Source organism: Neolamprologus multifasciatus, chromosome 8 (genome assembly GCF_963576455.1).
Source record: "Neolamprologus multifasciatus chromosome 8, fNeoMul1.2, whole genome shotgun sequence".
NCBI lineage: Eukaryota > Metazoa > Chordata > Actinopteri > Cichliformes > Cichlidae > Neolamprologus > Neolamprologus multifasciatus.
This window is the reverse complement of record NC_140446.1, coordinates 4,981,290-5,008,408: the sequence shown is the minus strand read 5'-3', so window position 1 is coordinate 5,008,408 and position 27,119 is coordinate 4,981,290. Positions and strand designations below refer to the sequence as shown.

The following is a 27,119-nucleotide window of genomic DNA, read 5'->3' as shown; positions in this document are numbered from 1 at the left end:
TATTTTAGTATTTTTTGAATGGTCAGAGTGCTTTCTGTGCAGTGAATGGGACAGCATATAATTCTGATGTGCTTTTGGCAGAATCATATTAAAAGATCCAGATCTTCTGATTAGTGAAGCAGTGTGGCGTCATCATGACAAAGAATAGAAGAAAAACCAACCAGCATCCAAAGATGAGCTTAGAAAGTCCTCAAAGAAGATTAGGGAACTGTTCCTGCAAACTACTTAAAAAAATTATTAAAAGCTTGCCTAGTTCAGATTGTATTAAAGAATTAAAATATATATAAAGAAATGAGCAGTGGATCCAGGCTCTTGCTCAGCACTGAGCACAAGTACTGATAGTAGACTCATAAGAAATAAGTATTTTAGTTACGTTTATATAAAGTATGAAAAGTAGTGCTTTTAGAAAGATGTCAGAAATTATGGAAGTGTGTTTTCACCACAGTATTTTTGATAAGTGATAACTTTTTCTCTCTTTTTTTGCCATTTTTAAGTCTAAATTTTGAGTCAAGAACTTTAAATGTCGGAGTTTTACCCTTTTTTTGTAAGTTTTGAGTTATTTTCTCAACATTTGGAGTTAGTAAGCCCCAGACAACCCTAATCTTAATCACTAACCCTAACTTTGAATTATTAAGTTGAAATGTCGAGATAATAAGATTTTGAGTAATTTGATGTGGTAAAAAATTTCAGTGGTGAAAAAAATGCTTCCATAAAAATGTATTTTCAGTTTGATCATACCTACCACACAACAACAACAGTCAAGCAGCATTTATTTGACTGACTGAGATGTAAATAAATTATTGTGCCTGACAAATATCTTTCAAAAACTGTTTAAGAATAGAGGTCTTAAATAGTTTTAAAGAGTTACATATAATCAGTATTTCAGTTATCTCAGGACAGTACCGCATCCACAGAGCCAAATTTACCCGCTTTAAACTTTTACTCATAATATTTAAGCAAACTGAGCATTACATTAAAACATTTTGATCATCGTTTGCTGTTTTTACTAATAAACTGAAAAAGAAAAAAAACCCGCTAGCTTTTCAAAGCCAGCGGTTTTTTTTCAAGCCCCTCCCTCTTTACGTGCTACCCTGCACTACGCGGTGACGTACAAACTTGACGCGACAGGGGTGGAGCTTGTGACTTTGCGAAATGGAGATAGGAGCAGCCGGTGAACACAGTCCTCTGTGTTTGAATAATTTGTTGCCAAATCGAGCTGAAATATCGACAAACGAAACCAGCAACGCCGACCACAGCCGACCGGGCGAGACCACAGCAGCCAACGTATGAAAGTAAGTACCTGCTAGCTGGAGCTAGCCCTTCAGCTGGTGTTTGTTTGTTAGCCACCTTGTTGAAAAGTACAATTAGTCAGGCCAGGAGACTAAACGAAACACGTTGTTGTTAAGTCTTCACCTCTTCCAAGTGGGTGCTTCTATGTGGTTGTTTTCGATTGTTGTCAAACTGGTTCAAGAAATGCCAGCTAAAGCAGAGAAAAACACATTTACGCTGTGTTTCTGGTGGAGAAGTAGCTGTTAAAAGTGTCTGTAACAGTAAAAGGAGATTTTAAGTGATTGTCCCTGTTGTGTTGATAATTTTGAGACTCTAGCTATGTACATGTAGATCATCCTGGCTTTTTTAAATCGTTTTTTTTGCTGAACTCACGCATCCTGCTTGTGTGTTATTTATAGATTATTTGCTAGTGCACTTTATAAGAGGAATCTATATTTAAGACTGGCCACAAAACCACCATTACATGGGGAAATTTTTGTAGGCCAAGAAAATTAAGAGCATGTTCTTTGTCACATATTGTCTGCTTTTTGCCTGAAAACCCCCGTGTACATATTGTTTACAATTAGGAAGCACTGATTTGCAAATTCTGAGGTGATATCAATACTAAATTAGACCAATAACCAATTTCGTGGTGGATATTGGTCCTGATATTCAGCTGATGTTTGGATGCAGTCATAGTTTACACTTTGTGCTGAGTATCAATACCCTTTTTCAGTTGCTTTGAACTTTCACAGGACTCAATACACGCGGACACTTTTGGGTTTTGTGTAGGTTTCACTCAGTGTTATGTCATTTTCAAACTGGTTTTAGGAACTGGTGGAAGAAACCAGTCAGTCAAAGTTAAATTAAAGACTTGAACTGACAGTGGTTTAACCAACTTCCAGTATTTGGTTACTGATAACAGGGAAGCTTGCAAAGCAGGAAACAAGACTAAACAACATACTTTTAGTCCTGTGAGGTGTAGTATGAAGCAAGTTCAACATAGCTCGGGTTTCCTTGTGTCAACAAAAACCTCAAACCCCAGTTGGTGATAACGGGTGTCATGATGGTGATTATCAGCGTTATTGGTTAACTCGGGCTGCCTGCTTTAGGCTGTGAGCTTTCTCACGTAAACAGCAGGATGTTATTTTTGCACAAATTGGACCAACTGAGTATGGCCTATTACAAATAAAATAAAATACAAAAGGTAACACTGGTGCTGCAAATCGGTCATGCATTCATTTCTAACATGACAGCTGCACATTGACACTGCAGCTGGTTAAACTGGATCACTTTAAACTTAGCACCTTAACTCCAGCACTGCCATGTAGCCCAACAAAGAAGACGTGGAAATCACTTTAGTTTTTGATTAGATCAAACTGAGATTAGTTGTATTCATTGAAAATTATGGATGTACTATTATCTGCATTTCACAGCAGTGTAAAATACACTTGGCAGCTATATTAGGAGCAAGCAGGAAAAATTTTTGATGCACTTTCTGCATCAGCAGTGGAATAGAAATGCTTCTGTAACATATCTCCACAGCTTCCTTTGGGCTTGTTAGTAAGATGCAGCTCAGCAGGTTGCATTTAAAAGGTATTCCCTCAGTGGAGAATCTGTATCACTCTTGGATTGTACTGTAAATTAAAAGAATCAGTGAAAATGTGGTGCTTGCAGCTCATTTTAAACCAGTTAATGTATGCATTTCTCTGTCAGGGTAAAAAGAGAGCAAAAAAAACCTGTGACTTTAAGCTTACATGTTAATCTCACTTCACACATGTGAAAGAGTGGCTGCGGGCTACTCATGGTAAATAGAAGTGTGCGCGAGAGTGACTCAGTTAGTCTGAGCTGCCCAGCTTCTCTTTCAGAGGGTGATTCATGAGCTCATGACGCCACTGGTGAAACTTTCTCAATGTTCAAAAGGTTTTGACGCAGCTGATCTGATTGTTTGCTCCTCTCTTTGCAGTGCAGCACTCGGTAGGATGATCAGTAATCACGAAGAAGATGTAAGTACCTTTTCCCTCTCTCTCTTATTAAAATGTTTTAATTTTAACACAAGTTCTGCTTTTGGTGAACAGTAAAGGGAACTTTCTACACATGTTCACACTAGCCTTTAGCTAAACTGGAGAACAACAGACTGATGGGTAAAAGCCTCTGTAAAAAACAAAGTTGCTCAGAAGAGGCCTGTGTCGTGCCAACAGTGTGGTGGTTTCACAATAATGACACAACAGACATGCAAACAGCACTGCTGACACGCTTTGTGTGTCTGTCTTTCAGGAGTTTGTGGCAGTGCGGGTTCAAGATCCCCGCATTCAGAACGAAGGCTCCTGGAACTCCTATGTGGATTATAAAATATTCCTGCATGTGAGTAAGAAAATTAACCAGCAGCAGAAATGTTTGTCCACAGCGTTTGTGGGTGATAAAATATTTTCATTCAGGTTAAAGTTTTGGACCAAAAAACATAAACACCTGAAGAGAACACGTACAGTTCTGGGACATCACAAGGTTTTCTTTCCACACTTTAATTGTAGTAGTGATTATAGTGCAGATAACAGATGAACATTACAAGTAGTTTTATGTCAACATGCGTCTCCGTTTGAATGTTAACACATTAAAAAATTTTAATTGTCTTTTGATAATCATTTATAAGCAGAAATGTGTAGTTTAAACCAGGTTATATCAACTTATTAAACCAGAGTCATAATTCAAACTGAATGTGTGTTTAAGCACTGCTGCCTCAGAGCAGGAAAATTGTTGGTTTGAATCCATTGGTCCTCGTTGACGGTAATAGGTTGTACTCATTCCCAGTAGGTGTTGGACTTCCTTTTTTTCACTGATTCGGTCAAAATTTTATGGACAGGATTTCTGGGTGTAGCCAAGTCGCAGCTATGAGAATTGGCACCTCCAAGTTTGAGGTCATAGTTCTCAGCTGGTTCACAGAACCCACTGCAGGTCAGGGATGAGTTGTTGCTGCAAGTGCCTCTGTTAGAGCTAGGGTTAGGAGCTCGGTCATTTGAGAACGACTCAGAATGTAGCCGCTACTCCACAATATTGAAAGAAGCCAGCAAAGGTAGAGCACCGTCTCACTAGGATGCCTCCTGGGTGCTGGTGTCCTACAATGAAGAGGCAAACTCAACACATGCTTGAGTTATCCCAGGGGTTTTGGAGGTTTTGGTTTCACTGCATACATGCATGCCTGCATGGATGGATGGATGGATGGAGTACATTACAGTGCAGATAAAATGCAAAAAAATACACAGACTTGAATGTTAAATGACATTTCTCCCTGAAACAACACACTCGAGGATTTCTTCAAAGTTTTTTAACAGATAAGAGTATAAAAGAGTCGGAGCTTTACCGCTCCTTAAATGTTTTTTTTTTAGGGGGGGAAGGAGTTTCATGTTGTTATGGAGACACCAGCCGTGCCGAGGAATGCTGTTTCAGCAGCTAGGCTTCATGCCTGGGCGGATTTCCTCTGTGTGTCTGTGGGAGCTGACTCATGATATTGGGTAAAACTATGCAACCTCACATGATCTTACATGGGTTTGTTTGTTGTCGACATGTTATTGTGTTGCATAGGTGAGACAGTTTCCTCAAAAATACTTTTTTTAGGACAAAAGTTAGCACTTTTATTGCCTCTTACTTCACAGTAACTATAAACCTGTCCAACATTTAACTGCCTAAGCTCTCTCTATGTGTCTAAATCTAACCAGGGGTTTTCCTGCATATAAACATTTTTGCGACCCACCAGAGAGGTTCTGCCTGTCCAACAAAGGGAAATCACAAGTGCTGTGCATTTGTCTATAAATGGGATTTAATTTAAGTAGACGCTTGAAATACATTCCAAGTGGCTGAAAGTAAAAGCGAATGCACAGATCTCTGTAAATTTAAGTGGACAAAGCGCATTCTTTGTCCTAATTTCATGCATAATTCATAATTTCCCCGCTCAACTATTACTTTTAAGGTCTCAAGGGGTCTCCTGGCTGTTAACTCTGGAAAGCGTGAGGACTTTACATGAGTTAAACACGACCTTTATCTGTAGAAGGCCAATATAAAGGATACCTAATGGGGAGATGCAGGAGGCGACTCATTATTGTTAGGCAGGCAGCAAAAAGGTCTAAAGTCTTCCTCTTATCATCTTTAAGAAGTTTCGATCTTTAGCAGGACTTTTGCTCGCCTGTTGGTTGAAATGTAAAAAGTTTAGCCCATTGATTGCTCCCGGTGTTTTATATCAGAATCGGCATACTTTATTAATCCCTAAGGAAATTATGTGGGTTACAGTTGCTCCAGTACAGTAACAGACTCGACTAGGGATGGGTACAGGTGTCCGGTGCCATGATGGCACCGGTTCTGACATAAACGGTAGTAACCAGACCGAAAAGCAGCGCACATTTCGGTGCTTTATTTCGGTGCTTTTTTTTCCTGAGCTGTGATACACTTTAGATTCTAGCCAATCATTTTACGTTTCCGAGGATAGTAGGCGGGGCCAGGTACGTAAGTTCTTTTAGAGCAGAGCTACAGATTAAAAATGCCCAAGGCGAAGCAGTCAAAAGTCTGGCTGTACTTCACAGCAAAATATGCAAACTCAGCAGCCTGCAACAAGTGCTTTAAGCTGATACTGTGACACTGTCAAAGGAGGTAACACCTCGAATCCGATGAAACACCTGGCGACGCATAGCGCTTTTTTTTTAAAGCCGAGAAATGCGCCGTATTTGATAGCTTGCTGCTAGACCTCACACCGTGCACATCTACTGCGGGTGTGGTGCCTGTTATCGGACCCGGAGACCTGCTAGTGTAGCAGAAATGATGATGGCAGCAGCAGCCGTTCTTCTCTGCGTGAGTAGCTTCATGTTGTTCATGTGTAATTTACGTTGAGTAGGCTAACCACATTATTACATTAATGCATGTAAGGTGAACTAGCAAACACTGTCATAGTTACATGCGGCTGTCTTCTTGTTTGATGGCAGATACTCCCTTCACCCTGGCCAAAAAGGCTAAAATGACCAAAGAAAAAGTGGAAAACAGCTAAACATGAGAGGTTTTTGGACAAAGTTTATGTTTTTTCCATTGTTTAAGCACTGCTTCCAGCCAAGAGTGATACCATATATGCCCCATAGCTGCAGAAAAGGCTAACATTGTTATCTTTTTACAAAAAAAACAGCTAAACATGAGAGGTTTTTGGACCAATTTTGTGTTCTCCATTCTTTAAGCACCGGTTTGAGCACCGTTTAAGCACCGGCACCGTTTCAAAAGTACCGGTTTGGCACCGGTATCGGATAAAACCTAAACGATACCCATCCCTAGACTCGACTATTTAACACTACAAAATGTTACAGATTTACACATTTAAGAAATAGCACAATATATACAAAATACATAATAATATATATCAAGAAAATATCACCTCTGTCAAGAATGTCGACAGAGGTGATAAAAATGTACCAGGTCACAGGTGTTGGTACATTGCTTATTAATTAATGAATTAATAATACATTTTTAAGACACATTAACTAATTTGGATTAAAAAACGACCAAAGTTAAAATATCGTTTTACCACAATGCTTTGTTTTGCTTTTGCTTTTCCCCCCTGAGGGTTTACTTGCAGATGATATTTATCACATTTTCCATGACCTTTGTAATCCTACTTGCGTCACCAAAGCGTGCTGTGGGATCAGATGTCAGGACCTTGTAGCGCTTCCGTTCTTCTTTCTCTAAACTTGTAGTTTTGGCATTGTTTGCTCCTAATTCAATTTTATTTTACATCTTTAAAAGCGTGAATTTGGATTCTATTTGTTATTTCTTTAAAAACCACAGACCTCATTGTTATGTAGACATGACTAGAAAGTGTCACATGTTACTGGAACAAATCAGACATGTGATAACTTCATGAGCTCAGCAGAAGTTTCACCAGCTGGAACCTGACTCACTAAAGTCACAGCATGAGTGTGATCATCAGTGGCATGAGTTTGCTGAAAACCTGGCCCGGATGTAACCCAGACACTGGCCTAAAAATATCTGACTCTTTATTATGTTTTTAGGCAGGAGTAAATGAAATATTTGGGGCTTATTTTTTTTCTGTTTTGAAAGAATCTGCATTTCATGTAGTTTTGAATATTTCCGGCACAGAGAACAACACCCTTTTCCCCCCTTCTCTTTCTATCGACGTCAGGCTATTGTGCCTTTTGATTTTAATTATATTATGAAAAAAGCCCTCAAAATATCACCAACTTTCTCATTTTTAATACTTTTATTTTTTTCTCTCAGACCAACAGTAAAGCCTTCACAGCCAAGACATCCTGTGTGCGGCGGCGGTACAGTGAGTTTGTGTGGCTCAAGAAGAAGCTGCAGAAGAACGCCGGTTTGGTGTAAGTCAGCTGGTCCAGTTTTGTTCTGTTCTTTGGTCCTCATAGAGATTCAAGATTCAAGAACTTTATTGTCAATACAGAAGTATACACAGTATACAGTGTACCGAAATTCACCCCAAGCCTCACACGGTGCATTTACAAGTATATAAAAGATATATCTCCAAGAGATATAAAACTAGAAATTATAAAATAAATGTGCTAAATTTCGGTACAATTAAGGGATTAAAAAGGTACTAATTACTAACTATACAATACTATAATGATAACTACACAATATTAACTGTACGATAAATAAAAACAGGACAGAGACAATACAAAGTGGATAGTGCAGGGGTATTGGATACCAGGTTCAAGTCATTGTCAGGATATTATAGACGAGATATGACAAAGACGGAGATGAGAGCAGGTCGCCACCCGGGGTTTATTAATCCCAAAATAACAATCAGGAAAAGACTTTTAAGCATCCTGGATTTCCAGAAAAACACAAAAAAAGACAAAGTCTGGAGAAACAAAAAGCAACAACAATTAAACATTTTGTGTAAATGTCTGTTAGTGATCTAAGGCTGTCTTTTACAAAGATGAATTGTGTCTCATCTAGTAGAGGGATGCCTGAAACTCCATTTAGCTCTGTGAAGCATGTTCCTCCTTTCCTCTGACTGTACACTCACTGGATTTGCTTGTGTTAACTGGTGATTCTGATTAGAGGGTTAGGCCTGTGATCGACTGGAGTCCTATCCGGGGTGTACCTGCCTATTTCTCTGTGATAGCCGGATACGCTTCAGCCCACGTTAGTGGTTAAACGGTTAAGAAAATAAATGGATGTGCATTAGCTGCTCTGTGGAGCATTAGCAGCTAAGAGCCAGATATTTACTGAAACAAAATTAAAACAGGACTGAACAGGAAACTCATCTGCTTTAACGTGATTCTACTCTGCTCATTTCCAGCTCCATGTTTTTATTGTTGGACTTTATGAGATAAGCTTTGTGTGATTCACAGATATGTCTGAAAGAGCCTCCTTTAATCTCAGGTTTCTTCAGTGATGACACACAGAACCAACCAGAAAAAAAAGTGCGACTGAGTGCTTTGGTTCACTGGGATTGCTTATAGAAACGGCGACCTGAAATATGAGGATGCACTTCTGGAGCAGTGTTTCTATGACAGATTTAACATAATTATCTCCACAGACATGGATAATTATTATTATTTATCCTTACAGACCAGTCCCAGATCTTCCAGGGAAATCCTTCTTCTCCTTCATCAATGAGGACTTTTTGGAGAAGAGAAGAAAGGGACTTCAGATTTTCTTGGACAAGTCAGTTCTCCTTCTTCTAAAATCAGTATTTGATCGTCTAAACAAGCATTTTCTAATCTTGTTCTACCTCTGTCATTTTTTTCTTTTTGTTTTTTGTAGAGTGGTGCACATGACCGTCTGTCTGTCAGACAGCCAGCTCCACCTCTTTCTACAGACCCAGCTGCCAGTCGGTCACATCCAGGACTGTGTCCAAGGCCACACCCCTTACTCCGTGACAGATGCCATCCTCACGTATGCCTCGTCCAATCAGGGGCTAGCTCAGGCACAGGAGGACGATTTGATCAAGGAGCCATGTTTGACCGTTTCTTACGAATCAATGGAAAGGTAAGTGAAAAAGATCAGAACTGTACCTACAGAGATGATTATGCATACGGGTGTATTGCAACAGCAACCAATGTCACAGGCTAAAAACAATGACTGCAGTACCTCTAATGCCCACTTGAGGCTCACTCCAAAAGTGAGCCAATCTAATAGACTTCCATGTTAAAACCTGAGTATATATAACATGTCTATATGTTTATGTCCATCATTTATATACACTCTATGATTGTAAACAATAGACTATTTATATTAACCAACTGAGACATTTGAAGCCTCAGCATTAGCATTTGTTGTTGTCGCTGTTGTTGGTTTTTAAGCCAGCAGCATCCATATTTGCACAACAGGATTGAATTTTAAGTTTTCCTAAATAACCAATAAAAATCTAGAATTTCACTTACCAAAAGTCACAAACTTATTAGCTCAGTTAAACACACAGCAGACAATATTAACAGATCACTTTAAAAATACTCCAAAAGGCACAAAATACTACAAATATGGCGGAGAAGGCCAGGTGAAGTCTAGAAGTTTCCAAATCGATGAGTTAAAATAATATTTACCCAAAGAGGCCAAAACTTTTTTGTATTAGACCATAAATATGTTTTTTTCTGTAGTAAAGTTGGGCATTTTAACAAGGCGGTCTATGGGGGACTGACTCATTTGCAGCCAGCCTCAAGTGGCCATAACAGGAACTGCAGATTTTTAGTCCTACACGTTGCTGCTTGTTCTTAATTCGGCTGAATGTTGGCGGTTATATAGAGCCCTTTCTTCTTTATCTTGTTTAACACATTACAAAAAAAGATGTAAATTGTTGGGATTGGATGATTGATTTTATGATTTTTTTTTTTTTTTTTTTTTATGAATTTTTTTTTTTTTTTTTTGGATGATTACTTCTCCATTCTGGAGTTTTTGTGCTAAGCTGAGCTAACCAGCATAGTCTCCGTATTCTAGAGCTTTTCCACACACCTCTCCCCTTTAGTAGCAATGTATCAACTCCTCATTAAATGTATAAAATGTTTAAACTGAACAATTTCTAAACCCTTGCTCCCGTTTTCCTCCACAGCCCGGCTCCTCATCAACCTTGCCAACAACCTAATGAGACCATCAGCCCGGAGCTCGTCTCATGTGGTGACGCTGACCCTCTAGAAGGTTTACTGGAGGTCCATGATCAGGACCATAGGAAGAAATGCTCAGTAAGGATTTCCCAGAAGAGCAACCATCTTGAGGCCGTTCTTGAATCGGTTCTTGAGGACAGCGGCCCGTCAGAGGCAACCTTTTATCTGGGGGACAGTCCAGAGAGTCTTAGCTCTGCTGAGCAGATCCAGCAGAGGTTACAGACTCCGGTGGAGGTGCACACGTTCACGGGGATCGGCTTTGAGGACAGCGTGATCGATGGGAAGATTGTTTTACCTCCAGGTGAAGAAGAAAAGGTGGAGCTGCAGAAGAGTAATGAGGATGCTTATGAAGGAAAAGTCAACTGTGAGCCTGAAAAATGTGATGATTCTGAGAAGATTTTAGATTTTAAGGAAAATAACTGTGATGAACACATTTTAGGAAGTGATGCCAGATCTCAGGAAGCTATGGAAGACGTCTGTACCGAGAATCCCGTCATCTCTGAGGTTAATGAGGTTCATGTTCTAGAAGTCAACGCCGACGACCAAAAAGGCGACAAAGCAGGAGGTAACGAGGAAACGCTGCTCGAGTCAGAAATCAGTGACGAGGCCCACATGGTGAACGGCGTATCTGCGGTGGAACAGGATGGTGATGACACACAGGAAGTGGATTTTTCTGGCAGCAAAGATGAAAGCGACGAGGGCGACACGGTCAGCTCCTCTCTGCCATCTTCCAACGACAGCATCGTGAAGGTCAGTGACGAGGAAAGCGTTTGTGAGGAGGCAGACGACTCGATCCAGGTCGCAAACGACTTTGTGAAGACTCCTCCTGAAGACGCCACTCGCTGGTCAGATGTGGAGGCATCCAGCAAAAACATCATGGACCTGCAGGTAAACGGATATCCTGATGTAAAACGGCACCTTTCTGCCCAGGAGGATGAGGACCTGCAATACACCCTCAGTGACCTGAGTAAATCTGCAGACGTTAACTCTGCTGTAACTGCAGGAGATCTGACTGAAAATGGAGATTTTAGTATCTTAGCAACCAGCCACGCTCGTGGATTGGGTGACGGTAGATGTACCGAGGAGGAAGCCACGCTCTCACCTTCAGAGGAGACTCAGGAGGTGCATTAGTTAGGAGTCTTCCTCTAATATAGATCCACTGAATCAAACGCTCTGTTCCAAACTCTGCCCATCATACACAGCGTCTTCATATCGTCAGGGTTACGAGACACACCTCACACTCTCAGTCATGTAGGTATAACACCTCCAAAACAGCATGAATCTAACATTAGAATTTCTCTGTTATGTACCGGATCTGATTTCCCTCCTGACTGCTTCACTTCTCCATTTGGCTTCAGTGAACAGCAGAAGGTGCTCGAGTTAAGTTTACGTTCATACTCTGAGGCCTTTCAGTAAGGAAACAGCTGGGGCTAAATTTAGGCAAAATATGCACCTAAATTAAAGGATAAGTTCACATTCCTTTGTGTCTGTAGTGAAACTTAGTGGAATTTGTGGTTCCTGTTCATACTGACCATCAAGAGATGTTTTCCTGATTTAATTAAAGAAATAAACAACCAAAAATGCCAACATAAGGTCAGGGTTTTTCTTGCATATGAAAAAATTAGTGCCCACTAAATTGGTTTTGGCTTTCTACTAAAGCAAAATCACCAGAACTGTGACTTTTTTCTTTCTTTTTGTAAGTTAAAGCATGTTAACACAGAGTCTTTGCATTGACTTTGACCCTTGAGGCCCATTTTGAGCCTAGAAAAACCCTGGAGGGGGTTAACTTGCAAACACAACACTGCTTTCTACAGTGGACAGAGAGAGTGGAAATTCAGCACTTAAAAGATCAATGTGAAAAACCTTTATTTAAATCTCTTTGAAAAAGGGATCTCTAAATTCCCATTAAGGAGAGGAGGAATGGTGAAAGCCACTAAAATAAATAATCAGTGGACACATTTTCTTTCACGACAGACATTGAACGAAGTGAACTTTTCTCTAAATCTAGAGTTCCTCGTCACATTTGGAGCCTCAAATGAGACCTAACTGCTCTTTAAATGTGCTTCACATGCTGTTAAATAGTTCTGTTATACTCGGCTTATATTAATTCTTCACAGCTTTCACTGTGCTGGTCACTAACGCAGGATGATACTCGGGCTGAGAACAAGCATACGCACACGTCTCTGATCATGCGTTAAACTGGTATTTATTACTGAAGGATGAGAGGGGAAACAACACACTTAAATCGACCTGTGAAATGCACACAGGCTCCTGTTTGAACTTCTGATCTGTAACAATGTGATTCCTGTTTTGTGCTTATACAGCTTCATGAAGTAGAAATGGATGCCTTGCACCTTTAGGGCCATGACATGGTTTTACACACACTAAGAGTTTTTACTTATAATTTATACACTCCATTCAGGAAAGATGGGCACAGGTTATTTTTAAGAATAGTTTACTCTTCCTCACACGTGTGAGCTTTAACTCCAGCGGGCCTTTTTCCACAGCAGACACCTGTAAAACGCGTGTCAACTGAGGCTCATCTAAAAAGAGGACCTGCCCTGCGTGAAATGTAGTCGTGATTAACACATGTGTGTTTTCCTCTCTCCACAACTCGGAGTGTGTCTGAAATCACTCATTACTCTGTATGCACTGGATTTTATGATGGATTTTCCATCTATCTGCATGTAAAGCGTATTATTGCATACTACACAATACGCTTAAAGTACAGCAGTTTTGTATTTTCAAATTCATTTTTATTTAAATTTTCTTTCCTTTTCAGTGCAATTTGTTGATTCCCCGAGTGGGTTTGAAAATGTTCACTTCAGTTTTTATTAGCGTCAGTGTTGATTTTAGTTTACTTAAATATTAAAATATAAAGGATATTTGTCATTGGTCAACCTTTTTTTGGTTTTACAGTACAAACTTTCCCCTTTGAGGCAGTTAGACATCCTAAACCTCAAACAACAAAAAGTTTACCAGACAAACACTGAAGTTAAAGTAATTTTCTTTTTATTTCTATTTCATTTTAATCATCATTATCAATATAATTTCAGTTGGTCTTGATTTTATTACAGAGTTTTAGTTAAAACTAACAACCTTGGGTTAATCATAGAATATGAATATAGAATTTTATTTATATAAATTAATATTTATATTTATTTTACTTAACCTCAATTAACAAAAAAAAAGAAAGGAAAAAGGAAGCAAACCTAATCTGGAAGCTAAATTCTAGTAAAAGCTAAATAAAAATAGAAAGGTACAATAACTGAGTTATCACTAAAAGGAATCCTGTAATTTATCAGTTATATCAAAATTTTTAAGCTTACGCCTGTTTGACCACTGTGAAACGTCCAGTGTGATCGTGCCGTCGTCCTCTGGCGTCGTAATGAGCGAGTTCAAACACATCCTGAATGCCTGCTGTGGAAATTCTGGTCGTCTTGCCTGTAACCTGTCTGCAGCTTGGCAGCGACGTTGTTCCCACAACACTTCTGCTTCTTTTAAGCTGCATTTAAAAGGGACCGGCAGGTTCTATTTGTGAGGTTTCAGACTTTATTTTAATAAGCTGTTTGCATCAAAGCTGTGGAGGGATTTTAACGTTTCACTGGTTTTGTTCCTGGAAATAGTTACAGGGGTTTATTTTGAGTTTTGTTTAAATACAGATGTCAAAGAGTACGAGGGTAATGTGAGTGATGGTATCCATGTACATGTGCACATGATAATTTTATTTTATTTCAATAAAACCCTTACCTCTTTACTGTCACGTCATTTTATTAAACAGCTTTTTACACATGACTCAAGACATTGAAGCAAGTCTGCCACCTAGTGGCTCCAAATAAACAGTTTTAAAAATCCCCCTTTTTTTAGAACAGAAACAAAAGCACACAATATTTTATTTTTAGTATTTCCGAGCAGAGTTTACATTAAAATATTTTACATTACTGTTTCTTATGTCAGTTATGAGGAAATTATTTATAAACTAACAATCAACGTCCTGTTTTCAGATGTATCCAGTGGATTGATAAATGCATGCATGCAACATTCTTAATCACTTAAAAGTGCAGCTAATGGTGCTTTTAATTATTGATGTGTCTGTCATTTTATTTGAATTAACACATTCACTGTTTAGTTTGGCACTTTTCTGAATTTTCTAAACAGTGGTTGAGACTTATAAAGATAAAGAAAATGAGAAATCTCACATTTAGAACGATTGATCATTTATCAAAACTGATTAACAGACTAATTACTCCAGCTCTAGTGTGCACTTTGATTTTTTTTTTCTTTAAACAAGCTTTTATAAATGGCTCATAGTGTACAAGAGTAAGTACAGCTGCAGCAGGTTTAGGTGATAATATAATAATTTACATTGTTATAAAAGGAATAATTTTGAAATGCCAAACGCTTATCTGACAGATGTGTCAAGAGTAATTCATGGCAGGACGTGCCGGCAGCCGCAGCGCTGTGAAGAAAAAGAAAGGTATCAGAGAAGGACGCATTAATAATTCAGTGTTCATTTTAAGCTGCACCTATCTGACTGCATTAGGGAATCATTTTCTTAAATAGGACAACTGACGCTGTAATCATGCCTCTGTTGCATATATTTATCCTCGCCCATTGCCCATTGCAGCACTCGGATTGCTTTATGCAGTACTTCTTCCAGCCAGCAGATGCCATAAATGGCAGGTCAACGACTGCATATACCTCAGTGGCAATCTGGATGAGTACCAGGGGGACCGTTTCTGTGTATTAGGCCACAGTAATGGTCCATAATGCTGATGATAAGAGAGTACCTCGGTACCTGTTGGAGCTCAGAGGATGTAGGCAGGCTGCAGGAAGTCCTTGGGGACGATGCCCACGGTGCCGTTTAGCTCGCCGACCCACCACCCGTGAATGTTGTACTCCTGGGCCCCAAAAAAAGAAGAAACGGAGCGGTGAGGCTCAAAGGGCGTCTAGCAACAGGTAAACAAAGCGGGATCAGGCATAAAACCTGCACTTTGATACTGATTTGACACACCACTGAACACAAGAGGAGACATTTGAATTATTTTAACACCCAGAGAAAAACTATTAGGGTAAAAAAGCTTAACGTCAACTCTGGCGCAGGAAATCCAGGCGAGCGAGGTCCCGTCCACAAAGAGGCATGCGCGGCACTCCTAATGGACACTTTTGGTGTATTAGCCTCCAGGGTTTTCATTAAAAAATGAGGCAAACGGTAAACAAGGCTATCGAGACAGCGAGTGTCTACAATAAAACAGCTTTTTTTAACCGCTCCAAAGCCATCGCCACAGCTGGCCCGTTTCCCCAGACTAATTATAACGAGGGTTCATTTCTGTACTGTGATTAAAAAAACAACACAAAAAAGACGGATTATTTCACACGCATGTTCAGAAAAATATAAATGCTGGTTGAAGGTGACCGATTAAATCCACTGTGCCTCAAAAAAAATCCCATAAACACCTTTTTTTTTCATTACTTATGATTACAGCATTTATTTACAATTAGGACAGTTCAGAAGCATAATAATGGGGATTTTAAAAAAAAAACAAGCTAAGAACAAACAATAAATATCGATCTGGAGGATGTATTGTGACTGACAACCATCTGAGTCTTTGTGCAGATAAGAAACCCCAGAAATGTTGATTTTTCATCTGCTGAACTGAAAGAAAACATCCTAAAAATATAATGTAGGCAAATTTATTTGAGGCTAAAATTTGGCTTTAAAAATTAATAAATAGAGGTTGAACATATGCTTTGGTTATCATGGGGGAAATCTACTTAAATCTCAATGAAAACAGGGATTTTTGTGTGTGTTTATTTGTAGCTGAAAGAATCGCCGTTAACTTTAAGCCGAATCAAATGTAAGTAAGTTAATTGATACACACTTATACAGGGAACACAGCAGTTTGCACTGCTTCCAGACCTGTACATTGAAATAATGAAGCTGCTCATTTAATCTGCTTCAAGCATTTAAGGAACATGACTGAACCGCTGCATGATGATCTGATCACAGCAGCCGGGCTATGAGTAGATCTGTACTGGATCAATATTTGGAAAGCGATCGGCTTGGCAGTGGGTGCACAAGCCACCCTACTGGAGCAGAAACCCCAGTGCCACTCATCTCTCCTCTTTTTCAGACCCGACGCGATCGTGCGGACAGTTTATCACAGACGTGCAGACACATATGTAAAATAAATTGGTGGGTTTTTTCCGCTGAGTGCATGCCTCAGATTCAGGTTCTGGTTCACACGCACTCTGTTGACATGATGAAAGGCATCGTGTAGGAGGTTTAGCCGATCATCCGGACCTGACACCTCTCTGCAGCCAGAGGAATGAGGCCTGCAGCTAATGAGCGGTGTTTGGACAGCGAGGATGGATGAACCGCTTAGACGGTAATAAACCACAAGGCTCAAGTGTTCTAACAGCACAAACAGGTACCCACAATAAGCAGATTGTCCACCCAGGCCTCATCGTTTTCCCCCTGCAAACCTCTCTGACAGCTCTGACTGGGATGCTCCAGTGTGCTTGGCTCTCTGACAAACTGACAGTTCGCTTTGTCTGAGCTCATAACGAAGGGGAAAGTTAGGGCCGAAATGGCCTTTTTATGCTCCCCATAAGACCGTGCAGGGAAAAGCCCGGTTGCGGAAAGCTGGCTCCGGTTCCCATTCGGAGAACGTGAGGAGAGGAGGAGGAGAGGGCAGACAGACGGACGGTGGGGGGAGGCATCGGAGAGAGGGAGCGAAACAGTTTTTCTCTCCCTTGGGGGCGTCGCAGCACTATTCCACCAACCGTAGTGACAGAGAGTTTTATTTATCTCCGCGGCCCATCTGTGCAGTCGGTCTCAAATTCTCCCTGAGAAAGGTCTTTTGGATTATCAGCGTCGCCATTTTAATACAACTGCTACATCACGGAGTGGGTGCCAATGGCGGTGGAAGTCTGTCAGGCGTGCAGAGTCCATCTTCCTCACACTTGAAATGGGTTCATCCAGAGTACACCTGCTGTAATAGGGACATTCCAAAAGGCTTGCAGACTAAATTATCCAAATGACAAAAACTAGGCTCCTCAATGCCCCCACCCCCCAACCCCCACCCTTCTGTTTGTTTTTTGGCTTTCAGGCCGTGAAACTCGCAAACGGGGCACAGATAAACGTTTGGGCTCGGGACTAAAATGGAAGATGTTCCCTGTGAGGGGGAAAAATAAGGTTTCCCTGAGGGGTCTGACTTCTGGGAAACGTGTGCTGAGGTGACACGTATGTGAGGCTGTGTTTGCTGCAACCTGGGCGCAGATTGAAGGGGGAGGAGAGGTGGTGGTGGTGGTGGTGGGGGGCGAACAGCGCCGTGTCGTGGCGGCTGCGGCACGCTGACTCGCTGACCTCCCGGTGACTCCTCCACCAAGAGGAGAGGTGGGGTGGCGGTGGGGGAGAACGGGTGTGGGCGGGGCTGGCACTGAGAGTGGGTTGCCATGACAACACCTGCAGTGTACCGGCGCGATCGTTTATTTACCACTCAGGGGGCTGGCTAATGGTGGCATTCTGATAGGCCCATCGCTCACGGCTCCCCGACCCGCAGGACAGATTGACAGCTACCCCGAGCCTCGAAGCGGGGAGAAGGTGAGTCGAGGTTGGCTGGATGTGGCGACCGAGAGAGACAGACAGAGGGCGGTGGGCGAAGGCAGGTGTCGTGTCACGCCACCATTATCCGCCTAAACAAAACACATCTTTAATATTCGTGTCAGGTAAGAAAAAAAAATCACCTTTTTCACGTGTAAAAATCTGCACGGATCCTGACCACATGTTTTCCTCACACACACGAAACACACACACACACTCGTGCAATCCCAAATGCATACAAACTAGGGGGAGTGCTAATAAGCCTGACACATGAGGCATCTTTCCACGGCCACCAGCTGACTGAGGCAGGCCTTGGGCATGATGGAGCGCAGGAAGTCTCTCATTGCCCTGCCGCTGAACCCGCCGCCTGGGTGTTACAATCTCTCCCTCCCTCCCTCCTTCCCCATTTCCAACCCCCTCCTCCACCTCCTCTTTTTCCTCTCTTCCACGTCTCTCCTGTAGCAACCTTTCCGCCTGCATCCTCTCTGTTTTTATTCCCCGCTCTCCTCCACATGCACTGCAGCTCTCTGCAGTTCTTCCATCACTGCTGACCCTAATAAAGAAACATGGACACCTCAGCCAGGCACAAGCACACCATCAGTAACCTGTTATCAGGTTAGCAAGCCCTCCTCGCCGCTCACACAGGTACACTTCACAACTGATAACACCTGAAACTTCAGGCTAGAAGGATCTTCTCTTTATTTTGATGGGGTGGGGAGGTCGAAATCTACTCGGAAACACGGATGATAACTCGGCTTAACCGGAGATGGAAATGGCTACTTGGTGTCCATTTTTTTCCAAGTGGGCTTTTAATTAAATCAGCGAATTGGCTTCAAATTGGAAACATGACAGAGCATGAGAACGTTTGAAAATATCTCAGGGACGATGAGATTTAATAAAAAGAAAACCTACTCGCTCCTTTCTAATGCACGCCTGGGATTACAGATAGCTCCTTAACTTAATAGCAATTTAAAGTGGATTTGTGTATGCCACTGAGTGTCTGTAATGATGGCTGTTTACGCCGCCCCTCATTTATAATAATTAAGCAGAATGGATTGGGGGGTGGGCTGCTCGGACGCTGTTCTGGGCTATTGGCTTGGGCTGAATAATGACCTACTGTAGTTGACCGGGGGATGACCGCTGCCTCCTGCATGACCCCAAACCCCAGACTCACCCCCTGCTACTTTGGGTGGTAAATAGGATGTCTCTGCCTGTCTATAGCGTCTTGGTGTCTATGGCCACAATAGCAGCTAGGGGTCTTTAAATGGCTGTGTGACAGCGAAAAGGAGAAAGAGAGAGAGAGGGGGGGCGGTGGACAGGGTTCACACAAAAGAATAAAGGGATCCCCTCCTCTTTGTCTCCCTGGCTTGACTTTTCCCATCTGATTATTTGACCACTTTTCCTTTTCTTCACTTGCTTTCAGTTGGTGTGGCCTGCACGCAGAGGGCCAAAGGAGAACATGAAGGCAACATGACGAAAAACTGTCCCAGCTAGCAAGGACACAACATGGAATATATAATTTAAATTGTGAATATCCGAGCTTGAGTTTTACGCGATTATACCCCTCAACAAGTACATCTATAAGGGCGTAAATCAGCTTTCAGTGGTTGTAAAAGTTTTCATTAAAAAAAGCGATTAAAAACCACCACAAGGTGTCAGTGGTGTCCACGTTCTCATTGTCTCTTACAAGCTGAACACTTTGGCCAAATGTGCAGTGACGCTTTTCTTTGGGAGCCGCACCGGATTGGCTGGCCGGCCGCCCTCTCTCTGGATTTTGGTTGGACGGGATGGAGGAAGAGAGGTGGTGGCGGCGGCGGCAGCAGCAGCAGCAGCAGCAGCAGGGGCAGCACTTGCCAGAGTTTTAAGGACCCTGGATGGGTTTGTGCCATAAATCTCTTCCCACTCCATCCCGCCGTTCTCCATGAGTGCCTGTGGGAATACAGGAATGTGACAGCTGACCTGTAGAGCCCACGTCTTTTGATTGTGGATCCATAAATTAGAGGGCAAGAATGCACCTTATGGCTTTAGAGACAAAGCACTACAGGTACTACATGCGTCAGCGGGAAGTGGAACAATAAATTTAACACATTTTAAATCCTACTACAAATAATATCCCTTTGCATGACGCCGGCGAGGCGATGATGCCGTTACAGCGCTCCTGATGTGGCTGAAACATCTTTGCAATTTAAATCTAAAATTGGAGAGTGTGATACTGCAAAAAAAAAAAAGAACTGTGCTCACCCGTATTTGTCATCACACACTAAAATGCCAGCGTAAAGCCATAATGTGCATCAGAAAAATGCAAGCTCTCAGAAATGAAATGCCAGAGCAAAAAAAAAAAAAAAAATCACATGATGGATTTCAGCGTGCGTTTCTACCTCATGTTTCAGCGGGCTGAGCATCGGCGGAGGGCAGAGTTAGGCATCGCTGAAACCAGGCGGCACGGTCTGCGAGATTAATTCTGTTGAACTAATGGGATTCATATGAGTTGTGAGGTTTCTAATTTATTTACTTTGTCAGTGATACACACACACACAGAGCAACACACAAGAGGGAGGAAAAACACAAATACAGTAAAAATGCTCCCACTTTACAGTAAGTGAGAGATCAATAATGATGGATGAGGGCCTTTTATACAATCGGCATGTTCTCCTCAGTTCACAGCCATATGACACCACGCCTGTGGCTATCCCATTCTGCACTTCAGCAGTCAATCACATCGCAGCTTTAAAAATAACAGTTTGTTAGCACCATTGATTTAGCACTTAGAGCGTGTCCTTATTACCTTGTAATTATGGTCAGTGTTGACATAACAGCACAGACAACCAGGCCTCCCACCCTCTGAGAGAATTTATGGGCCCTGGTTTTATTACGGCCATTTCGTGTGCCTGGGTCCCCCGTTAAGCGACGGGCTTGAGTTCTAGCCAAGGGCCCGTATTTCACTCATCGAGGTCAGGGTCCTTAGGAATTCCCCCCGTAAAACTGAATGCCGCTGGGGGTCTGCGTGTACATACAGAAGGCACAGGGAAGCCCTCCCCGAGGGCTCATTAAAATGAATAGGCGATTACAGGCTATAATCCAAATAATGCTATTCATGAGGTGATGTGATGCTATTAGGACGCAGAATGGGACACGGGTGGAGCCGTGTCGTCACAGTAAACCAAACATTCGGAAGTCGTGCGGGCATCACCTTTAAATAATTTACAATGCTCGCTTGAAGTCCATTAGGAGGCAGTTAGGGCGCTCTCTCGTGGTCTGTCACCTTGTTATGACTCCAGCGTCCAGTTTGACAAAACAAGAGTAATCTCTGTCATTAAGATTGTGAGATACAACAGCAAACTCCTGCCTCCAACCTGGACTTAGTTTGCCTTTAAGGTCTTTGGCGAGGCAGTAATCTGATGCATACAGTGAAAAGTAATAACGGCGAGTGGGGCCGAGGCCATCTGAGGCGGATCTGAAGCCCAGAGCCAGGACCCCTTTGTCTCCCCGAGTACAGTGCTTTTGTCATCGCTGTGAAAAATTGATGTGGCTGTTTTGACATTTCCCCCTATCAAGCAGCACACGCAGACAGACGAGCCTGGCATCTCATTAATCTGCCACTGCCAAAAGAACTGCAATTATAAGTCCATCTTCTGCGAGGGGCATTTTTCACCTGTGCTTTATCTGTTGTTATAAAGAGGAGGCTCACATTCCTTCAGCACAAGCTGACACAATTCATACATCAAAATCCAAAACGCTGACCTCTTTGAAAGGATTGTTGCACTGAAACTGTTGTTAACCAAAAAAGGACAAATACTCAAAATTCACCACCATCTACTGGTGATTAAAGATGCAAGAAATCATGACACTAAATACATAATTTCCTCATCTTTATCTCATAATTACTTAAAAAGAAAAAAAGGAGTTCCTTCTTCCTGCCTCTCCTCTTCAGATAATTTAGTCTAAACACAGAACATGATGATTCAATTTGAAACCAACCAATAGCAACAGTGTGGAGACAAGTCCCTGCACACAGCAGAGTAAAAGTACCCAAATTACAAGCCATCGATTTCCAGTAGGATGTCTTTTTCCTGGTAGATACTCCGCATGTAACTACACGATGGCCATAAAACACAAGGAAATAGATTGAAGGAAAAGAGCTGAGATGCAGGATGGCTTCACCTGCAGTTTCACGTCAGACAGAAAAGGAAGAGCCTCGCATGGCTGCCTACTCAATTAACCCCTGTGATAGAGGCGCCGTAATGAACAACAGCACCATTACGCAGCGCCCGAATGGCACTTCACCCTAGTGGCCCGCGAACAGACAGCACCGCTGTTGGTGCTGCACCAAGATGCTAACGGACAAATCTAGATGCTGGAGATATCAGCATGTTCAGAAAGTAAATGAGGACGAGGTGATTACTGGAGTTGATGTTGTTTAACCCTTAAATAATTGCACGTTTTACACAACTGCATCCTATCCTAAACTACTGTAATTGCTCCTGTAATTATATCTACGAGTCAAGCGTGCAATCGGGGCGGATTTCCATTAGGGACGGATTTCCATTGGGGACGATCGAGGGGAAAAACAAAGAGTTGTGAAAAAAGCCTAAATAAGCCCTCGGATTATTTTGTGCTGATGGCGATGCTGACCTTGCTGATGATGTAGATGAGATCTCCTCTCTCGAAGGTCAGTTCGTCTGACTCGTCGCCCTGGCAATCCCACAAACCCTGGTAGTAGTTGGAATAATCTGAGGACCAAACTGAAAGGAAGCACAGGGAACACATTTAAATAGAAGAAAGCAGGACGTAGATGCAGGGAAACTTTAGGCTGGAATAAATAAGTTACTAGACGTAGGCGGAAACCTTGTTTGCTGCTCTTCTCGTCGCTCTCATCACCTGGATTTCCAAGTTCTTCATCTAAACAAACAAAAAAGGAAACAAAGGTTTGTCACAGGTGCAGAAGTGGGATTACTCATAATCACAATTACTTTGGTCAATGCTCAAATCATGATTTAATCATCAAAGAAGAAACTTGTCTTTTTAACCCTCACGTAACAAAAATATGACATTATTTATTAGTGTATATTATACCTGTATGGCTTCCTTTATCTATGGAAGACATTTTACAAATTTAATGTAATTAATTGTGTTTTATAAGATTTTTTTTTGCTGAAAGAAGTTCAGAGATTGCAGTTCCACCTACTCTTCATGTCACGCTTGTCTGGTTTAGATGGGATCTAATTATCAGTAATAATCAGGTAATAGTGTCATATTAACAGAAGCTATATGTGGCTGTATTAGTCTGTATGTAACAAAGTATGTATGTGACATTTGTCTGGTTTGGATGGGATCTATCAGCTGAAACACACACTGTCCCAATATCCCTGAAAGGCCGTCCACATGTCTGCACTGGCTGGTCAAACCCCAAGTACTCCAGGTTATCTCTGAATCTTGTTTGAGGCCATTAGCCGTGGAAAACATGACAGTGCAGGGAAAGTTACACTAAAATCAAAGCTTATAATATTAAAAATCACCAGAACAGAAACTTCCATTAACAATTACTGTAAAATGGAAAATTGAAGGAGAGGTAGATTAACAGAATTACAGTAGCAAACATTTTAAATGAATAAAACATCACAACAGTGCATTAAAATACATGACTGACCCCACTCAGCCACTTGAATTTTGACTTCAACCAAAAACTAAATAAATAAAGTCTTTGCAGAGGCAAATGTGCTGAAAGGCAAACCAAAGAATCCGTGTTAAACATTTTATATTGCTCAGCTTGTTTTATTAATTGCTTGAAGCCAAAATTGATATTTAAATTAAAAATTCGACAAAGTGCGCAGCCCTATCCAGAACCTAAATATTTTAATATCAGTGTCTAAAAGAAATACATTTAATTTTTAATAATAATAAAAGGCATTACCTGCTGGTGGCCTGACTTTAACAACTATAGTTTATAAATAATTTATATTTGTCCCACGTGTTAACGAGAAATGAACAGCAAAGAAATTATGATAGAGCCAGACAAACAGAATAAACTGGATCGTTTGCAAATCCCTGATGAATCTCAGCATGACACAAGCTGTTAATTCTTCTTTAACTAGGATGAACTCTGGCGTGAGGATCAGCCTATTAAACCGCAGGCGGGAAACGTTAAAGAAGAAGAGATTTTTTTTAAGCCACGCGGAGGCGGACATGTCATTGACTGCGGGGCGTGGCACCCGGTGGTCTGAGAGGTGACACGGTGATATGCCTGCCCTCTGTCTCCCACATCCATCCTCCACACAAACCGGCTGACAGCAACGCCACAACCCAGCAACACTATCCACCTTCCAGCACAGGCTGCACCTCTGCTTCCAGGAAGAGCAGGAAACACGAACCACACACACACGCACACACACAAACAGACACACACCATGTGTCCAGCTTGAATGTAAAAAGTTTAGTTTATGTATACATGAGGGATGCCTTTGTCTTTTCCCGTTGCTTTCTTTCTTCAAACAGATAATCGCGACTTTCTTTAAAAAAAATTTTTAATAAATTTAAAAGAGTACAAATTGTTCCTACACCAAATGATCCAAAAGATAAAAAAATGAGATTTTAAATGTGCTCGCAGCGGGTCCAAACATTTGTTTGGTGCTCTTCGACTGCGAGCATCGTTCCATCGAGAGGCCACCGCTATGGGCCAACGGTTTCTATATCAAAGTGATTTAATTTTCCAGTCAATAAAATCAGTCATCAGCATCAGAGCCAATACCAGCCGCTGCTCTGCATTCTGCCTGCAACTGAGTTTTGCTGCGACAAAACTGACATCGCCTAAAAATGGATGCTGCAGTCAAGGATGTCATTTTGCAAGTTTGCAAACTTCACTGCCGTCAGCACTCGAAACACATCAGAAGGAAACTATCAAATAAGACATTGTGAGACTTCCTTTGCATTCCAATTTAAGAACACGAGTGGAGGTCCCTTTTAAAACTTCATCGGTAGTACCATGTTACGACACCGGTGACAGCTGGGAGCCTGGTGGCTCAGCGGTTAGCACTAACAGGGCTTTCTCCAGGAGCGCCTTTTCTCTCCTGCCCTACAGGAGACAGTTTATCCTCTCCACCCAGGACACTCTCACGGGACATTCTTCCTCTCTCTTCCTGGTTAAAGTCACTAAAAGGTTACTAATCTATTGTAACTATTTTAGGGTCTTTACCTTGCAATGTGAACCACCTCGAGGCAACTGTTGTGGTGATTTGGCGCCATATAAATAGAATAGAATTAAAATAATCAGCTAGCATAGCAATCATAAAACATTAAAAAAACTGAGGTTACTACTACAGCAAGCATGCGAGTATCTAGGCAAAACTTGTCAAGTCTCTTGTCAGGTCTGCACAGACAAGTCTGAAGAGCCTACAGATCCAAAAGCTGCCTCTGAATAAACATTTTAAGAATTAGATTACAAAACTGGAGCTGAAAAGTGTTCAGACCTCTTTCCTTTCTTTCCTGCTGCTAACATTAGCACCACGAAAACCGGCTGGTGGTTACACGTTGCTCAGGTTGAGTGGTTATACATCAGTTCATTCGGTCGCAGACGGCATTTTATAAACCAAAGTGCAGCAGAACAGCACTGGTTTTATGTCGTTTAATAACTTTCATCACACAAAAAGAGAACCATGCCTCCATCTGCTGGAGCTGCAGCCCCGGCCATATTAGAACAAATAACGTGACTAGAAATGAATAAAATAGTATTTTCTTTTAATCATCTCTGGCTTTTTTGCTTTTATTAGGCAGTAAGAGATGACAGGAAGGTGGGCAGACAGTATCGAACCCGAGCGCATTGATGAGTATGGTGCACGAGGAATGCATGCCACCAAGTTTAATTCAGTTGGATTCAGTTTTATTTATGTAGCTGCCTCAAGGTGCTTTATATTGTAAGGTAAAGAGCCTTCAATAACACCAAAGCAAGTGACCCATGAATAATCAATACAACCCACAAGTGTTTCCATATCCATCGTAATATCAGTAATAATCAGGTAATAGCATCATATTAACAAAAGCTACATCTAGCTGTATTAGTCTGTATGTAACAAAGGGTAATCATCATGCTTTGAAGCTTGGTTTAATCAAATATTACATTAAATATACAAGACTGGTAACAAAACTGGATCATTAAATTATTATTAAGCCATCCTTAAATGTGTTTCCTTATTATTACATTCAGGAAGGAGTTTGTGAGATTGTTTCTGTTTGTTCTGTTTTTGGTTTTTTTAGTAGGACTACTTGAGAGGATTTGAGGTGGGTCTTTGCTCAACTGAGAAATTATGAAGTTAATGATTAACTTCTAGAGTCAGTGGGATTCCAGATTTGGATGTGGTTGTAAAGAAAATGGAAATTTGGGGCCATGCCCTCACAAATGCATCCAACGTCAGAAACTAATCCAGATACAGATCTTTCTGGATGCAGGGACTTAATTCATGCCATTGTGCAGAGGCAGTTTTCCTCCTTTTGTTTTTGCCTGCTTTTATCCCGAAATATAGATTTCAGTTTCATATTATCTGTTGATGATACCAAGCTGGGTTATTACTGTGGTTTTACCGTAATTTTTATCACTCTTAACCCTCTATCATGTTATTTCTAAGCTGTAATGTTTTGTTGTTCTGTTTTAGATAGTTGCTTTAATTTACTATTAAACAGCACTATTTTTAAATCATACACAGCTGTCACAGCTGTCACAATAATTTGTTTATTTTAAGGTCAGGGGGAAAAAACCTAAACGTAAACATGTGCTATATGAAGACATTTTTTACTAATTAGCAATGTAAGGAATAAATGCTTCTATTTGCAGAGATAGAAAGGTTCCTAAATGCAAACATGGCAGCTGATCAGTGAAAATTACTCCCAAATTGAATTATTGAACAGTCTGTAATCACTGTGTAAAAGCCGAGCAGAGGGAGGTGCAGCATGACTGATAAGCGAAGGGGTGAGAAAGTGAACGAAAGAGCCCGTCATTCGATATGCCATCTGTGGTCAGGGTCGGTACCTCTTCCCAGATGGCTCTGAACGCCGGCGTGACAGTTTGAAGACTGATTCCCCTCTCACCAGTGATTTTGGCAAAGGTAATGTACTCACTGAGTGAAACTGAATCTTGATGTATCTTA

The 27,119-nt window shown here is 41.4% G+C and overlaps 2 protein-coding genes across 7 annotated transcripts in view; one reads left to right on the top strand and one right to left on the bottom strand.

The window, feature by feature from the left end:
• Positions 1-1,087: 1,087 nt before the first annotated feature.
• snx11 (sorting nexin 11) lies at positions 1,088-12,127 on the top strand. The gene is made up of 7 exons (XM_085169632.1): positions 1,088-1,292; positions 3,236-3,275; positions 3,547-3,633; positions 7,534-7,634; positions 8,851-8,946; positions 9,046-9,270; positions 10,328-12,127. Exons 2-7 carry the CDS (start codon positions 3,252-3,254, stop codon positions 11,508-11,510), a joined length of 1,716 nt encoding a protein of 571 aa, XP_085025758.1. The 5' UTR covers positions 1,088-1,292; positions 3,236-3,251; the 3' UTR covers positions 11,511-12,127.
• Positions 6,855-27,119, bottom strand: part of skap1 (src kinase associated phosphoprotein 1) — a 46,134-nt gene continuing 25,869 nt past the window's right edge. For 4 of the 6 annotated variants that reach the window (XM_085169652.1, XM_085169649.1, XM_085169651.1 and 1 more), the window contains 4 exons: positions 22,831-22,884; positions 22,618-22,727; positions 15,178-15,280; positions 6,855-14,838 (listed from right to left, as the gene is read on the bottom strand). In XM_085169652.1, coding sequence (XP_085025778.1) covers positions 15,188-15,280; positions 22,618-22,727; positions 22,831-22,884 — 257 coding nt within the window. In that variant the 3' untranslated portion in view covers positions 6,855-14,838; positions 15,178-15,187. Of the gene's footprint in view, positions 14,839-15,169; positions 15,281-15,858; positions 20,455-22,617; positions 22,728-22,830; positions 22,885-27,119 lie in introns of those variants that run through there. The other 2 variants (XM_085169650.1, XM_085169653.1) reach the window with 2 other exon arrangements.